The sequence below is a fragment of the Cyanistes caeruleus genome, chromosome 27 (genome assembly GCF_971803275.1).
Source record: "Cyanistes caeruleus chromosome 27, bCyaCae1.hap1.1, whole genome shotgun sequence".
In the NCBI taxonomy this organism is placed as follows: Eukaryota; Metazoa; Chordata; class Aves; order Passeriformes; family Paridae; genus Cyanistes; species Cyanistes caeruleus.
In genome coordinates, this window is record NC_141727.1 from 4,906,092 (window position 1) to 4,922,831 (window position 16,740).

The window sequence follows — 16,740 nt, forward strand, 5'->3', positions numbered from 1 at the left end:
CATCCCACTGTCCCATTCCCATCCCTGTGTCCCATCCCTGTGTCCCATTCCCATCCCTGTGTCCCATTCCCATTCCTTGTGTCCCATTCCCATCTCTGTATCCCAATCCTATTCCCATGTCCCATTCCCTGTGTCCCATCCCTGTGTCCCATCCCCATGTCCCATTCCCATCCCTGTGTCCCATTCCCGTCCCTGTGTCCCATTCCAAATCTCTGTGTCCCATTCCCATTCCCTGTGTCCCATCCCTGTGTCCCATTCCCAATCCCATGTCCCACTGTCCCATTCCCTGTGTCCCATTCCCATCCCTGTGTCCCATTCCCGTGTCCCATTCCCTTTGTCCCCGTGTCCCAATCCCATGTCCCACTCCCATCCCACAGCTGGGATTTCCCAGCCATCCCAGAAACTGACAAACAAAAACCCAAGAAAACCCCAAATCGGCGATTCCCGCACCGAAACCCTTCCCAAACCCCGGATGAACCCGGCTGCAATCCACCCCAGGAGGTGAAGAAGGAAGGCAGGAGCGGCAATTCCGTAGGGAATTCTGTTTTTATGTCGGGAGGAGCCCCCGGAGCTGTCACATGGCGAAGAGGATGAGGAATGCCACCATCAGACAGAAGAGCCCCATGGCCTCGGACAGCGCGAAGCCCAGGATGGCGTAGGAGAAGAGCTGCTGCTTCAGGGAGGGGTTCCTGCCACGGGAAACAGCGGGGTAAATCCTGGAATTCTGAGCCAAACTGGGGGGAATCCTGGAATTCTGAGCCAAACTGGGGGGAATCCTGGAATTCTGAGCCAAATTGGGGGGAAATCTTGAGCCAAATCAGCCTGGGAATCCTGAGCCAAACTGGGGGAAAATCCTGGAATTCTGAGCCAAACCAGCCTGGGAATCCTGGGAATCCTGAGCCAAACCAGCCTGGGAATCCTGAGCCAAACTGGGGGGTAATCCTGGGAATCCTGAGCCAAACCAGCCTGGGAATCCTGAGCCAAACCAGCCTGGGAATCCTGAGCCAAACTGGGGGAAATCCTGGAATTCTGAGCCAAACTGGGGGGAAATCCTGAGCCAAATCAGCCTGGGAATTCTGAGCCAAACTGGGGAAAAGCCTGGAATTCTGAGCCAAACTGGGGGTAAATCCTGGGAATCCTGAGCCAAACTGGGGAAAATCCTGGAATTCTGAGCCAAACCAGCCTGGGAATCCTGGGAATCCTGAGCCAAACCAGCCTGGGAATCCTGAGCCAAACCAGCCTGGGAATCCTGAGCCAAACCAGGGGAAAATCCTGGGAATCCTGAGCTAAACTGGGGGTAAATCCTGGGAATCCTGAGCCAAATCAGCCACAAACCAGGGAATAAATCAGGGAATCACAGCAGGGAATGAAACCAGGGAATGTCCCAAACCAGGGAATCCCCCAAACAAGGGGATAAATCCAGGGAATAACTCCAGGGAATAAATCCAGGGAATAACTGCAGGGAATGTCCCAAACCAGGGGATAAATCCAGGGAATAAATCCAGGGAATAAATCCAGGGAATGCCCCAAACAAGGGGATAAATCCAGGGAATAACTCCAGGGAATAAATCCAGGGAATACCCCAAGCCAGCCGGATCCAGGAGCAGCTGGGATGGGATGGGATATCCAGGGTTTTTCCCAGTTTTTAGGGATGCTAAACCCTGGATTTAGCTGGCACCTGGTGCTTCCAAGCTGCAATTCCTTCCAGAGGCAGCAGAGCTCCAGAGGGAAATCGGGAATGAGTTAGAGGGGTGGGTTCAAACAATCCAGGAACTTTAACAGAATGATGGATTCATGGAATAAAATCGTGGATTGCTTAACAGAACAGAGCACTATTAATAGAGAATAATCATTTTAATAGAATGGATCACCCCAATAAAATAATTATTTTAATAGGTTAACAGATTATTTTAATAGATTAATAGATTATTTTAATAGATTAATAGATTATTTTAATAGAATGGATTCTATTAGGATAAAAACATTGTTCTATTAGAATAATTGTTTTAAGAAAGTGAATTAATTTTAATAGAAGAGTGGAATCCTTTTAGGAGAAGAGTGGATTATTTAATTAGAAAGGATTATTTTTAAGAGAACAATGGATTATTCTAATAGAATGTGTTTAACAGATTTTTGGAGAGAAGAGTGGATCATTTTAGGGGAATGGGGGGCTCATTTTAAAGGAACATTTTTAGGGGAGCAGTGGCTCGGTTTTAGGGGAATGAGGGACCATTTTTAAGGGAAGAGGGGACTATTTAAAGGATCATTTTTAGGGGAATGCTGGACCACCAGAGCCCTTGGACATTCCGAGTGCTGCTGCCCTTGAAGCCCAGCCCCGGTGCCCAGGGAGGGTCCCCAGAGCCCCCCAGAACCCAGGGAGGGTCCCCAGAACCCAGGGAGGGTCCCCAGAGCCCCCCAGAGCCCAGGGAGGGTCCCCAGAGCCTCCTAGAGCCCAGGGAAGGTCCCCAGAGCCCAGGGAGGGTCCCCAGAGCCCAGGGAGGGTCCCCAGAGCCCAGAGAGGGTCCCCAGAGCCCCTCAGAGCCCAGGGAGGGTCCCCAGAACCCAGGGAGGGTCCCCAGAGCCCCCCAGGGCCCAGGGAGGGTCCCCAGAACCCAGGGAGGGTCCCCAGAGCCCCTCAGAACCCAGGGAGGATCCCCAGAGCCCCCCCAGAGCCCAGGGAGGATCCCCAGAGCCCAGGGAGGGTCCCCAGAGCCCCTCAGAGCCCAGGGAGGGTCCCCAGAGCCCAGGGAGGGTCCACAGAGCCCCTCAGAGCCCAGGGAGGGTCCCCAGAGCCCAGGGAGGGTCCCCAGAGCCTGTGGAGGGTCCCCAGAGCCTGTGGAGGGTCCCCAGAGCCCCCCGCAGCCCCCCAGCAGCAGCAGTGACCCTGACCTGGCGTAGCCGATGATGAGGCTGCCGAACACGGTGCCGATGCCGGCCCCCGAGCCCGCCACGCCCACGGTGGCGGCGCCGGCCCCGATGAACTTGGCGGCCGTGTCGATGTCCCGGGCCAGGGCGCTGGTGCGGAACTGCCGGAGCGGCTGCGCCGGGAGCGGCACCGGCACCTGTGGGGACACACCGGGACACTCAGGGACTGTGGGGACACACTGGGACACTCAGGGACACTCAGGGACACCTCAGGGGACACCTGAGGGCTGGCACCCAGCATGGGGAGTGGTGGGGTGGGGCTTGGCCCTGATCAGTAGAGTCAGGATGGAGGATCAGGATCAGGATGAAGGATGAGGATCAGGATGGAGGATCAGGATCAGGGATCAGGATCAGGATGGAAGATCAGGATCAGGATGAAGGATGAGGATCAGGATGGAGGATCAGGATCAGGATGCAGGATGAGGATCAGGATGAAGGATGAGGATGAAGGATCAGGATCAGGATGAGTCACAAGCCCACCCCCAGGCTCACCTGTGTGCTCTGAGCCTCAGGCCTGCTGAACGCAGCCACGGACACGGGCCTGGCCAGAGCCCTGGAGCAGCAGCGGAACTGCAGGAACACGGACAGCTCAGGAGGGATGGGGAATATCCCCAAATTCCACATCCCACCCTGCCCAAACAGCCCTGGAGCTGCAGGAACACGGACAGCTCAGGAGGAATGGGGAATATCCCCAAATTCCACATCCCACCCTGCCAAACAGCCCTGGAGCTGTGACCATTCCCAGTGCCCTCTGCATGGAGAAGTTTTCCCTAAAATCCGACCCAAACCCTTGCAGGGAGCCGAGATCAGTGTTCCCACAGCTGGATTTATGTGCACCAACCCTCAGGAAAGGCCAGCTGGTTGATGGAGCATTAAAATCCCCCCCAGAACATCCCAGCTGGGAGCCAGGACTGGAAAAGAAAGGGTGACCAGCGGAGGGTGTTTCTATTTCAGCCACTTGGATCAGCTCCACGAGCAACTCCACACACCCCAGGCTGAGCACAGCGAGGTGCCAGCCCCAGAAATTCCATCCCTCCCACGTTTCCACACGTTTTCCTCCTGGAAAGAAAGGGATTCCCGAGCAACTCGGTGGAAATGCGGGATCTGCTGCTGGGAGCAGCGGCGGGGCCTGCAGCTCAGTGCCAGCCACTCACATGGTGTCACCAGAGGTCACCTTGTTCCTTTCCTCTGTAAATCCTGGGAAAGCACGGCCTGGAGCCCACCCCAGCTGGGGGTGTGCAGGAGGGGAGAGCGGGAGAAACGCCACATTCCCGGTGGGAATGAGCCCAGCCCTGCCAGGGAGGGAACCTACCAGCGCTGGGGAGCTGAGGAGCGCCACGGGAGCCTGCATTTTGCTGGATCTGCAAGGGAGAACGAGGGGGATAAACCAAAGCAAGGTTTATTAACCAGATTTAGCGGCGGTGAATTCCCGGTGCTGCTGTCCCCAGGCGACCCCTGCGCTCACACACAGCTCGTGGTTCAGTGTCCCCAGGGCTGTGTCCCCAGCATGGCTCAGTGTCCCCAGGGCTGTGTCCCACTGACCCCACCGTGTCCACAAGGCTTTGTCCCCAGCGTTTCCCCAAGGTTTTGTCCCAGCGTGACCCCAAGGCTTTAACCCCACTGTGTCCCCAGCGTGTCCCTGCTGTCCCCGAGGCTTTGTCCCAGGGTGTCCCCAAGGCTTTGTCCCAGGGTGTCCCCAAGGCTTTGTCCCCACCGTGTCCCCAAGGCTTTAACCCCACTGTGTCCTCAGCGTGTCCCCGTTGTCCCCAAGGCTTTGCCCCCGCCATGTCCCCAAGCCTTTAACCCCACCATGTCCCTGCCGTGTCCCCAAGGCTTTGCCCCCGCCATGTCCCCAAGGCTTTGTCCCTGCCGTGTCCCCAAGGCTTTGTCCCCACCGTTTCCCCGACTGTCCCCAGTGTGTCCCCAAGGTTTCCACCCCACCGTGTCCCCGCTATCCCCTCGGCCTTGTCCCACCGTTCCTGTTAATCCCCGCTCGGTGCCTTCCCCGGGCGGCTCCTCCCGTCCCCCCTCCCTCCCACACCGGCGCCCTCACGACCCGCCGAGGGCAGCGCAGGCCCCACCGCTCGCCGGGCAGCGAAGGGCACGACCCCAGCGAGCAGCGGCCGGGCCCGCGGCTCTCGCCGGGAGCCCCGGAGGAGGCGGCGGGGGCGGCGGGCGCGGGCCCGGCCCGGGCCGGCTCCCACCTGCGCAGGGTCCGCTCGGGCCGGCGGCGGCAGCGGCTCTGTGGGGAGCGTCACCTTGGCCGTGTCCCCCCCGGCGTCCTCCGCGCCCATTGGCTGCCGCCGCGCGCGCGCGCCCGAACCCGCCCTCCCCATTGGCCGAGCCTCGGGAAAGCCCCGCCTTCCCGCATCCGGGGACGGCGGGAAGAAGGCGGGCGGAAAGGCGGGCGGTGATTGGTTGGTTGCGCACGCTGGGCGCTCGCTGATTGGGTGAGATATCTGTCAATTCGGCTGTGGGCGGGAAAGGGCGGGCTCCGTGGCGGTCCTGAGGGAGGGTTTGGGATGGAGGAAAATGCGGCGGGAGCAGAGAAAGGTCTGAGGGAGCGGGGAGGGGTCTGAGGGAGCGGGGAAAGGTCTGAGGGAGCGGGGAAGGGTCTGAGGGAGCGGGGAAAGGTCTGAGGGAGCGGGGAAGGGTCTGAGGGAGCGGGGAAGGGTCTGAGGGAGGGGGGAAAGGTCTGAGGGAGCGGGGAAGGGTCTGAGGGAGCAGGGAAGGTTCTGAGGGAGCGGGGAAGGGTCTGAGGGAGCGGGGGAGGGCTGTGGAACCAAGGAAGGTTTTGTGGGACCAGGGAAAGAATTTTGTGACCAAGGAGAAATTTTAGGGACCAGGGAAGATATTTTGGGACCAAGGCAGGTTCTGTGGGACCAAGAAAAGATTTTTGGGACCAAGGAAAGATTTTCAGGACCAGAGAAGGATTTTTGGGACCAGGGAAGTTCTTTTGGGAGCAGGGAAGGTTTTTTGGGATCAGAAAAGGTTTTTCTGGGACCAGGGAAGGTTTTGGGAATGTCCAGATTGTAACCCTGGGATGGTGGGAGATGTCCCTGAATGGGCTTTAGGGTCCTTCCCAAGCCCTTCCGATATTCCCGGGAAATTTCTTTGGGAATTCCGCGGTGTTTTTATCCCCTCCCCACATCGGCTTCACCCAAATCTTGCTTCAGCTTGGAATTAAAATCTTTTATTTCACCAGGAAAACTCCCCACGGGCAAAAATCCTTCTGCTCCTCCCGTGTCCGTGGGATGAGGAGGGAATTCTGTGGAAAGTCCTGGAGCTACGTGGTCCTGGCACGGAGACAAAAATTCCAATAAATTCCTGTGGAATCACCCTTGAAAAATGTCATTTTATCCCTGTGGGTGATGAGACTTGAGTGATTCCCCCCTGATCCATGGAACCTGCGGATCAGAGGGCATCCAGAGGGATTTCCAGTGGGAAAACGCTGGAAATTTGGGAGGGAAGGGATTTAAAGAAGGGTTTTCCTGCAGGACAGTGCCCGGTTTTCCTTGGATTCTGCTCCTCGCCTCCTGTATCCCACCCGAATTCCAGATTTTCCCTATCCCGATTCTCTTATTCCAAATTTTAATTTATTCAGGGAATTATTCATCCCTTTATTTTGGTTTTTTTTCCCCCATTGCCGAGTTTTTCCGGCTGCACTTTCCAGAGATTTTGGGTTTTTTTGTCTCTGTTTTATCCCAGGAATCACCGATTTTCCATTAAAAAGAAGGAAAAAGGGCAGGAATGGCTGGAAATTTGCTTTTTTTTTTTTTTTTTTTTGTGGGAATTGCCTGAAATAATTTTGGAAAATCCCAGAATCCTTTGGTTTGGAAAAATCCCGAATCCCATCCAGTTCTACTCCCCAGCCTTGGGAACTTCCAGGGATGGGGCAGCCGGGATTTCTCTGGGAATGTGATCCCAAAAAAAAAAAAAAACCCAAATTTTTGGGGGATAAAGGGATTTTTGGGAATGTCGGAACTCACGTGGCCCTGCAGAGCTCTCCCGACATCAGCCACGTCAGGAATTCCTGCTCCAAGAATTCCCTCAGGCCCTCAGAACCTTCCAGAGCCGGAAAACTGCAAAAAAAAAATCCAAATAAATTCAATAAAAACGGAATTAAAGCGAAAAAAATTCCAGGTTTCAACATCCCCTTCTCCCAGTCCTAAAACCACAGGGAATGTTGGGATTTAAATCTCCCACTGGGATAAAGAGCCTGAAATTTGAGATTTCTTCTGGAAACGAGGGGATTCCTGGGATTTTGGGAGTCCTGGGGTGGGATTTTCCAAGGGTTTGTTCCCAAAATTAAGGGAAGCGCAAATCGGATCCTTTCCCCCAGCCCAAAGCCTCGTTTCGGGAGGTGTTTGCATGGAAAAGGTGGGAAAACACCAAATATCCCCAAATTCCATAAAAAAAAAACCCCAAATCCTGAAATTCTGTAAAACACACCCCAAAAAAATCCCAGAAATCCATTAAAAACCCCCAAAAATCCACCCAAAATTCCATAAAAACCTCCAAAATTCTGCACAAAACCAACAAATCCCGGAATTCCATTAAAAAATCCCCCAAATTCCCGAAATTCTGCTCCTCCCGATTTTCCCTTCCCGCTTCACCTCTGGTTTTCCTGGTTTTTCCAGAGCCACGCCAGGAATTCTGTGGCTCCCGGAGCTCCCAAATCCAATTTCTCCGGCGTTTTTTGGGGCTCGGCCTCTCTCCTGAGCGGCTCCGCGATGTCCCTGGGAAAGGAAAAGCTGGAGAATCCCGCGGGTCCAGCAGAGGGTGCCAGAATCCCGCTTTTCCATGGATCTATCCATGGATCCATCCATGAATCCATCCATGAATCCATCCATGAATTATCCATGAATCATCCATGAATTATCCATTAATCCATCCATGGATCCATCCATGAATTATCCATGAATTATCCATGAATTATCCATGAATCCATCCATGAATCCATCCATGAATTATCCATGGATCCATCCATGAATTATCCATGGATTATCTATGAATTATCCATGAATCCACCCATGAATCATCTATGAATCATCCATGAATTATCCATGAATTATCTATGAATTATCCATGGATCCATCCATGAATCCATCCATGAATCCATCCATGAATTATCCATGAATTATCCATGAATCATCCATGAATTATCCATGAATCATCCATGAACCCATCCATGAATCATCCATGGATTATCCATGGATCCACCCATGAATCCATCCATGAATCATCCATGAATTATCCATGAATCATCCATGAATCATCCATGAATCATCCATGGATTATCCATGAATCCACCCATGAATCATCCATGAATTATCCATGGATTATCCATGGATCCACCCATGAATCATCCATGAATCCATCCATGAATTATCCATGAATTATCCATGAATCCATCCATGGATCCATCCATGAATCATCCATGAATTATCCATGAATCATCCATGAATTACCCATGAATTATCCATGAATCATCCATGAATCATCCATGAATTATCCATGGATTATCCATGGATTATCCATTAATCCATCCATGAATCCATCCCCGCTCTGGACGCGGAGCTCCCGCGGTTTTGGGAAAGGACGGGAGAGGCTGGGCTGGGAATGGGGATTTGGGATTTGGGAATGCCAATGGCTCTGGAAGGGATTTGGGAATGATCCTTGGCTCTGTGGCAGGGATCTGGGAATGTTTTGGGCAGGGATCTGGGAATGTTTTGGGCAGGGATTTGGGAATGTTTTTGCAGGGATCTGGGAATGTTTTTGCAGGGATTTGGGAATGTCTTTGGGCAGGGATCTGGGAATGTTTTGGGCAGGGATCTGGGAATGTTTTGGGCAGGGATCTGGGAATGTTTTGGGCAGGAATCTGGGAATGTTTTGGGCAGGGATTTGGGAATGCTTTGGGCAGGGATCTGGGAATGCTTTGGGCAGGGATCTGGGAATGCTTTGGGCAGGAATCTGGGAATGTTTTGGGCAGGGATTTGGGAATGTTTTGGGCAGGGATCTGGGAATGTTTTGGGCAGGGATCTGGGAATGCTTTGGGCAGGGATTTGGGAATGCTTTGGGCAGGGATCTGGGAATGTTTTGGGCAGGGATCTGGGAATGCTTTGGGCAGGGATTTGGGAATGCTTTGGGCAGGGATCTGGGAATGTTTTGGGCAGGGATCTGGGAATGCTTTGGGCAGGGATCTGGGAATGCTTTGGGCAGGGATCTGGGAATGCTCACTGGCTTTTCCTCTCGCGCCGGGCCAGCAGCCACTCCACGAAGTTCTTGCCCAGCACGTGGTCCATGGTGCGGCTGTAGTCGCTGGCCAGCGTGGCCTCCGAGTACCGGCGCTGCAGCCCGGGAGCGCCGCCTCTGGAGTGGGGAAAGCGGGATGGGATCAGGGATGGGCACGGCGGGATCCGCTCGGTCCTGATCATTCCTGATCCCATCAGGATTTGCTCATCCTGAGCCCATCGGGATCTGATCATTCCTGATCCCATCAGGATCTGCTCATCCTGATCCCATCGGGATCTGCTCAGTCCTGATCCCATGGGGATCTGCTCATCCTGATCCTATCGGGATCCACTCAGTCCTGATCCCATGGGGATCTGCTCATCCTGATCCTATCGGGATCTGATCATTCCTGATCCCATCGGGATCTGCTCAGTCCTGATCCTATCGGGATCTGATCATTCCTGATCCCATCGGGATCTGCTCATCCTGGCCCCATCGGGATCTGCTCAGTCCTGATCCTCTTGGGATCCACCCACTCCTGAGCCCAGTGGGATGGGATCATTCCTGACCCTGGTGATCCATGGGATCAGGCCCCAGACCACGGAATCCTCCCCAAACCCATGAGATCCCTCCTGAATCCCTGGGATCCCCACAAATCCCCAGGATCCCCCAAAACCATGGAATCCCTCCCGAATCCCCGGGATCCCCCGCTCCGCTCTCACCCGGGGCCGCTCTGCTCCATCCTCACCGCTCCCAGCCCGGCCAGCAGCAGCAGCGGCAGCGCCCGCAGCGCCATCGTCCCTCTGGAGCCTCCCTGGGGATCGCCGGGATCACCGGGATAACCGGGATCACTGCCGGGATAACCGGGATCAGCACCGGGATAACCGGGATCACTGCAGGGATAACCGGGATCACTGCCGGGATAACCGGGATCAGCACCGGGATAACCGGGATCACTGCCGGGATAACCGGGATAACCGGGATCGGCACCGGGATAACCGGGATCGGCACCGGGATAACCGGGATCTGCACCGGGATAACCGGAATCACTGCCGGGATAACCGGGATAACCACCAGGATCACCGGGATCAGCACCGGGATCAGCACTGGGATCACCGGGATCAGCACCGGGATCAGCACCGGGATCAGCACTGGGATCACCTCCGGGATCACCGGGATCACCTCCGGGATCACCCCCAGGATCACCCCCGGGACCACCGGGATCACCCCCGGGATCACCGGGATCACCTCCGGGATCACCTCCGGGATCACCTCTGGGATCACCGGGATCACCTCTGGGATCACCCCCAGGATCACCAGGATCACCTCCGGGATCACCTCCGGGATCACCCCCGGGATCACCGATCACCGGGCCCTGCAGCGCGCGGCCCAGCCAGGAGCGTTATCCCGCTTTATCCGCATCCCAGCGATCCCAAAAAAGCCGAAATCCCGATTTCCCTGAGCCGGGATCTCCCCCGAGATTCCAAATCCTCCCTGGGAAGATCTCCCTGCCAAAGCCCGCAGGGAGATGCAGAATTCCCGCTTTTCCCGGAATTCCTCACCTGGCTCCGAGCAGCTCCCGGCGCTTCTGGAGCCGCGGGGCCGCCCGGGGCTGCTTTTATTCCCATTCCAGAGGGTAACCAGGAAATCCAACCGGGAATTGGGGCAATTCCCGGCGGGAAATCACCTCGGGAAATATTGACATTAATGGCAATTAACCATTTCCTCATCAGGGGGTTAATGGGGCTGCTCCACTGCTAATTCCATGGAAAAACCTCCCGGGATTCCCGGTTTTGCCATGGAAAATCCCCAGCCTGCTCCTGCTTCGGTGAAATCCTTGGATTCTGTCCATTCCGGTTTGATCCAGGGATGTGCCAGCCCCAAATCCAGCGGTTCTTCCCCAAAAATGGCATCTTCAAGAGGAAATTTGGGATGGAGAGGGGCAGATCCGGGTTGGGATTCCCAAATTCCGGGTTGGGATTCCCAAATTCCGGGTTGGGATTCCCAAATCCCGTTCTGGGATTCCCAAATCCCTCTCTGGGGTTCCCAAATCCCTCTCTGGGGTTCCCAAATCCATTTTGGGATTCCCAAATCCCGGTCTGGGGTTCCCAAATCCATTTTGGGATTCCCACATCCCTCTCTGGGGTTCCCAAATCCCTCTCTGGGGTTCCCAAATCCCACTCTGGGATTCCCAAATCCCGCTCTGGGGTTCCCAAATCCCTCTCTGGGATTCCCAAATCCATTTTGGGATTCCCAAATCCCTGTCTGGGATTCCCAAATCCATTTTGGGATTCCCAAATCCCTCTCTGGGGTTCCCAAATCCATTTTGGGATTCCCAAATCCCTCTCTGGGGTTCCCAAATCCATTTTGGGATTCCCAAATCCCTCTCTGGGGTTCCCAAATCCATTTTGGGATTCCCAAATCCCTCTCTGGGGTTCCCAAATCCATTTTGGGATTCCCAAATCCCTCTCTGGGGTTCCCAAATCCATTTTGGGATTCCCAAATCTCACTCTGGGATTCCCAAATCCATTTTGGGATTCCCACATCCCTCTCTGGGGTTCCCAAATCCTCTTTTTCGATTCCCAGCTCTCATTCCGGGCTCTCCAGCTCCCATCCCAGCGCTCCCGGGCCGGGGAGCAGAGCAGCATTCCCGATTTTCGCTCCAGCTCCCATCCCAGCATTCCCACGGGAATTGGTGCCCGGGGCTCATCCCCAGAATCCCGGGAATGTGGGAAAGGAGCTCCGGGAGCTGGGATTTGGGGTTGATCCCAACATCCAGAAGATCCAGCGGGATGAGCCCGCGTCTCCTCATCCCACTGAGCCTCTTCCCGATTTTTCCCTGGGAAGGGTTTTCCTCCCGCGGGGACAGAGCTGCTGCTGCGGGGAGGATCCCAATCCCTGTTCCCAGAATCCCGGGAAAGCTCTCCCCGCTCCATGGATCCCCATTCCCAGAAATCCGGAATCCCGGGAAAACTCTCCCCGCTCCATGGATCCCCATTCCCAGAAACCTGGAATCCCGGGAAAGCTCTCCCTGCTCCATGGATCCCCATTCCCAGAGACCCGGCATCTCCCTGCTCCATGGATCCCCATTCCCAGCAGCCCAGGATGTTCCAGCTCCATGAATCCCAGGAATATTCCTGTTCCATGAATCCCGGGAATATTCCTGTTCCATGAATCCCGGGAATATTCCTGTTCCATGAATCCCGGGAATATTCCAGCTCCATGAATCCCAGGGATATTCCTGTTCCATGAATCCCAGGGATATTCCAGCTCCATGAATCCCAGGGATATTCCAGCTCCATGAATCCCAGGGCTATTCCAGCTCCATGAACCCCAGGGATATTCCAGCTCCATGAATCCCAGGGATATTCCAGCTCCATGAATCCCAGGGATATTCCAGCTCCATGAATCCCAGGGATATTCCAGCTCCATGAATCCCAGGGATATTCCAGCTCCATGAATCCCAGGGATATTCCCACTCCATGAATCCCAGGGAAAGGATATTCCTGTTCCATGAATCCCGGGGATATTCCTGTTCCATGAATCCCGGGAATATTCCTGTTCCATGAATCCCAGGAATATTCCTGTTCCATGAATCCCAGGGATATTCCAGCTCCATGGATCCCAGGAATATTCCTGTTCCATGGATCCCAGGGATATTCCAGCTCCATGAATCCCGGGAATATTCCCGTTCCATGAATCCCAGGGCTATTCCAGCTCCATGAATCCCAGGAATATTCCAGCTCCATGAATCCCAGGAATATTCCAGCTCCATGAATCCCAGGGCTATTCCAGCTCCATGAATCCCAGGAATATTCCCGCTCCATGGATCCCAGCAGCCGCCATCCCGAGGAGTGATTACCGGCCTCATTAAGGCCATTAGGGACTAATTACCCCCCCCGGGAGCCGCTCCGTTCTCCCGCGGCTGGAACAGAAAATTCCATAAAGGGCGGGCGGTTCCCGATGGAAAAGCGGGAATATCGATCCCGGTATCTTTACGATGTGTGCGCGGGGCCCTCCCCCGGCTCCAGGGGCAATAATTCCATTCGCTTCCCGCTCATTAGGGCCGGAGTTAATTGGCTGAGAGGAATTCCCAGCTGGATCCGCTCCCGGTGGTCCCGGCGGCAGCATTCCCGGATTTCCCGGAGTGCCGGGAATAAAGCTCGGGAAGGTGGGATTCAGCACGGAACCTGGCTGGTTCCGGGAATTCCAGGAATTCCAAAGCTCGCAATTCCCCATTCCCGGCTCCTTCCCGGGGATCATTCCTGGCTCCAGCCCTGGAATTGTCATCCCGGAAAATCCAAGCGGGGCTGGAGGAGCCGCGGCTCCGGGAATTCGGGAATGCCTCGGGAACATCCCGAGGGAAACCTGGATTCCAAAGGGTCTGGGTGTCCCTGGAACCCTGGAAAACAGGATTGGGAATGGCCTTCGGGATCCTTCCTTCCTTCCTTCCTTCCTTCCTTCCTTCCTTCCTTCCTTCCTTCCTTCCTTCCTTCCTTCCTTCCTTCCTTCCTTCCTTCCTTCCTTCCTTCCTTCCTTCCTTCCTTCCTTCCTTCCTTCCTTCCTTCCTTCCTTCCTTCCTTCCTTCCTTCCTTCCTTCCTTCCTTCCTTCCTTCCTTCCTTCCTTCCTTCCTTCCTTCCTTCCTTCCTTCCTTCCTTCCTTCCTTCCTTCCTTCCTTCCTTCCTTCCTTCCTTCCTTCCTTCCTTCCTTCCTTCCTTCCTTCCTTCCTTCCTTCCTTCCTTCCTTCCTTCCTTCCTTCCTTCCTTCCTTCCTTCCTTCCTTCCTTCCTTCCTTCCTTCCTTCCTTCCTTCCTTCCTTCCTTCCTTCCTTCCTTCCTTCCTTCCTTCCTTCCTTCCTTCCTTCCCAAATTTTTGGGCTTCTCATTCCAGGTTTTTGGGGTTCCAGGCTCAGTTTTTTCCAGCCTCAAACTTTTGAGGCTCTAGACCCTGGTTCCAGACTCGGTTCTAGACCCTGGTTCCAGACTCGGTTCTAGATCGGGTTCTAGAGGTTCTAGACTGGGTTCTAGACTGGGTTCTAGACTGGGTTCTAGACTCGGTTCTAGACTGGGTTCTAGATCAGGTTCTAGACTGGGTTCTAGATCAGGTTCTAGATCGGGTTCTAGACTCGGTTCTAGACTCGGTTCTAGCTCGGGTTCCAGACTCGGGTTCTTCATGTTCCAGACTCAGAGTTTTGGGTTTCCAGGTTCCGCCTTTCCCATCCCCCCTGAAATTCCCGCGGGATCCGGGGGCTCTCCCTGAGCCCTTTGGCTGCTCCAGAATTCCCAGAAAATTCCAGGAGGAATCTCCAAAGCCCCGCGGATTCCCAAGGATCCCTTTCCAACCTTGACTTGGTTTTAAGGGAAAATTCCTCCTTCCCGGGAATTCCGCTCCTGGAATTTATTCTGGGTTTTTTTTCCCCCCTTTTATGAACTCTGAATTTTCCTGAAAAATTCCATTTTTTTAATCACGATATTTTTTATAAATTTAATAAATTTATAAAATATATTTATAAATTTAAAATATTTATAAATATATTATAAAATATAAATTTTTTATAAATTTAAAACTTTTCCAATTTCCCCAAAATTCAAATTTCTCCAAATTCAGATTTTATATTTTTTTTATCCTCAATTTTTCTGGGAATTTCTGAGGGCGTTTATTTTTAATTAATTTTTAATTAAAAGCTCAAATGAAAGGGTGAAAAATAAAATCGTCAGAGAGAGAGAGAGAAAAATTATCCTGGAGAGGATAAAGAAGGAGGAAAAAGTGAAATTAATATCAAAATAAGAAAAATAAATATTTATAAATATGTAATAAATTTGTAATAATATGTAATAAATAATTAATAATTAATTAATAATTAATTACTAAATATGTAATAAATATTTAATAAATATGTAATCAATATGTAATCAATATGTAATCAATATGTAATCAATATGTGATCAATATTTAATAAATATTTAAAATTAAATAAATAAAAGGAAACAAAAGAAATGTTAAAAATAATAAAAAACATGAAACAAATTAATGTGAAAAATAAAACAATAAATAAATTAAAAAATTAATAAAATAAATATTTAAAATATTAAAAATAAAGTGAATAAATTCTGTTCTTTAACCTCTTAAATTTAAATAAATTCCTTATAAATAATTGGAATTTCAGATCATTTTTTTTTGCCGGAAATCAAGGAGAGCTCAGGAAAATCCAGGAAATTCCCGGCTTTGGATCCAATCCCTGTTTGGGGCAATTCCCGGCTGATTTTTCACCCCCAGCCCCAAATTCCTCCCTTCGGGAATTCCCAAAGCGGCACCAAAACCTTTGGGAAGAGTTTGAGGAATTCTCCAGCATTTTTTTGGAATTTCCCAACATTTTTTTGGAATTTCTCAGCGTTTTCGGGAATTTCCCAGCCTTTCCCGGGAATTCTCCCAGAGTTTCTTGGGAAGTTGCCAACATTTTTTTAGGAATTTCTCAGTATTTTCAGGAATCTCCCCGAGTTTCCCGGGAATTCTCCAAGGGTTTCTCTGGAATTCTCCCCGAGTTTCCCGGGAATTCTCCCCAATTTTCCCGGGAATTCTCCCCGATTTTCCCGGGAATTCTCCCCGAGTTTCTCTGGAATTCTCCCCGAGTTTCCCGGGAATTTTCCCTGATTTTCCCGGGAATTCTCCCCGAGTTTCTCTGGAATTCTCCCCGAGTTTCTCTGGAATTCTCCCCGAGTTTCCCGGGAATTCTCCCCGAGTTTCTCTGGAATTCTCCCCGAGTTTCCCGGGAATTCTCCCCGAGTTTCCCGGGAATTCTCCCCGATTTTCCCGGGAATTCTCCCCGATTTTCCCGGGAATTCTCCCGCACGTGCCGCCTCTGGCCCCACCGCGCTCATTAAGGCGCTGTCTCGTTAAGAGCTGCCCTCGTTAGGGGTTAATTGCGGGGGGGGACCCCAGAGACCCCCGGGGACCCCCAAAACCCCCCCGATCCCCCCGGGAGGGGTCTGGGGTCTCTCGCTGCCGTTTCCAACCCAAACCCCCCCAAAATCAGCGGGGGGGGAGGGGCTGGATAAAAGGGGGGGGGGTGGGGGTCCCTTGGTGCCCCTCCCCCCCCCTCCCCAACAATGGGGGGGGGTCGCGGTCCGGGGGGAGGGGCCGAGCCCCCCCCGCCCCCATCCCGGCCCCTTTGATCCCGCTTTTTTTTTTTTTTTTTTTTTTTTTCCAGGCGGAGAATTCCCAGCGAGGCTCCGGGGGGAGGGGCGGGGGGAGGGGGAGGGGGAGGGGCGGGAATGGGGGGGGAGGGGCGCGGCAGATGGGGAAGAGCCCCCGGATCCCGGGATTGGGAGCGGGGAGGGGGCGGGGAAGGACGCGCCCCCCCCCCTCCCCCCCCCCCATCCATCCCGAGCGGGGATTCCATGGAATTCGAATCCATAAAAACCCACCCCTCCCCCACCCCCGGCGGCCCCTCCCCCCCCTCCCGCATCACCACGTGGCTTCCTCCCGCAAACATTCCCACATTTTTTTATATTTTTCCCGTTTTTTCTCTCCCCCCACCCCGGGCTCGGAGCTGCTTTTTCCCCCCCTCCCCCGGTGTCCGGT

General features: G+C 53.4%; 2 protein-coding genes across 3 annotated transcripts; both read right to left on the bottom strand.

Annotated features, from left to right (window-relative positions):
• Window positions 1–527: 527 nt before the first annotated feature.
• Window positions 528–5,269, bottom strand: ATP5MC1 (ATP synthase membrane subunit c locus 1). Its single transcript, XM_086864350.1, has 5 exons — window positions 5,130–5,269; window positions 4,238–4,286; window positions 3,418–3,495; window positions 2,890–3,062; window positions 528–689 (listed from the first exon to the last, which is right to left on the bottom strand). The coding sequence occupies exons 2-5, from the start codon at window positions 4,274–4,276 to the stop codon at window positions 575–577; spliced, it is 405 nt and encodes a 134-aa protein (XP_086720476.1). The 5' UTR covers window positions 4,277–4,286; window positions 5,130–5,269; the 3' UTR covers window positions 528–574.
• An 827-nt stretch (window positions 5,270–6,096) lies between these two features.
• Window positions 6,097–10,738, bottom strand: GIP (gastric inhibitory polypeptide). Of its 2 annotated transcripts, XM_086864293.1 has the most exons (6): window positions 10,722–10,738; window positions 9,882–10,010; window positions 9,166–9,297; window positions 7,542–7,664; window positions 6,915–7,007; window positions 6,097–6,221 (listed from the first exon to the last, which is right to left on the bottom strand). In XM_086864293.1, the coding sequence occupies exons 2-6, from the start codon at window positions 9,953–9,955 to the stop codon at window positions 6,212–6,214; spliced, it is 432 nt and encodes a 143-aa protein (XP_086720419.1). In that variant the 5' UTR covers window positions 9,956–10,010; window positions 10,722–10,738; the 3' UTR covers window positions 6,097–6,211. The 2 variants fall into 2 exon arrangements, with proteins under 2 accessions (XP_086720419.1, XP_023803396.1); XM_023947628.2 differs by lacking the exon at window positions 10,722–10,738 and having other exon boundaries at window positions 9,882–10,092.
• Window positions 10,739–16,740: the final 6,002 nt, after the last annotated feature.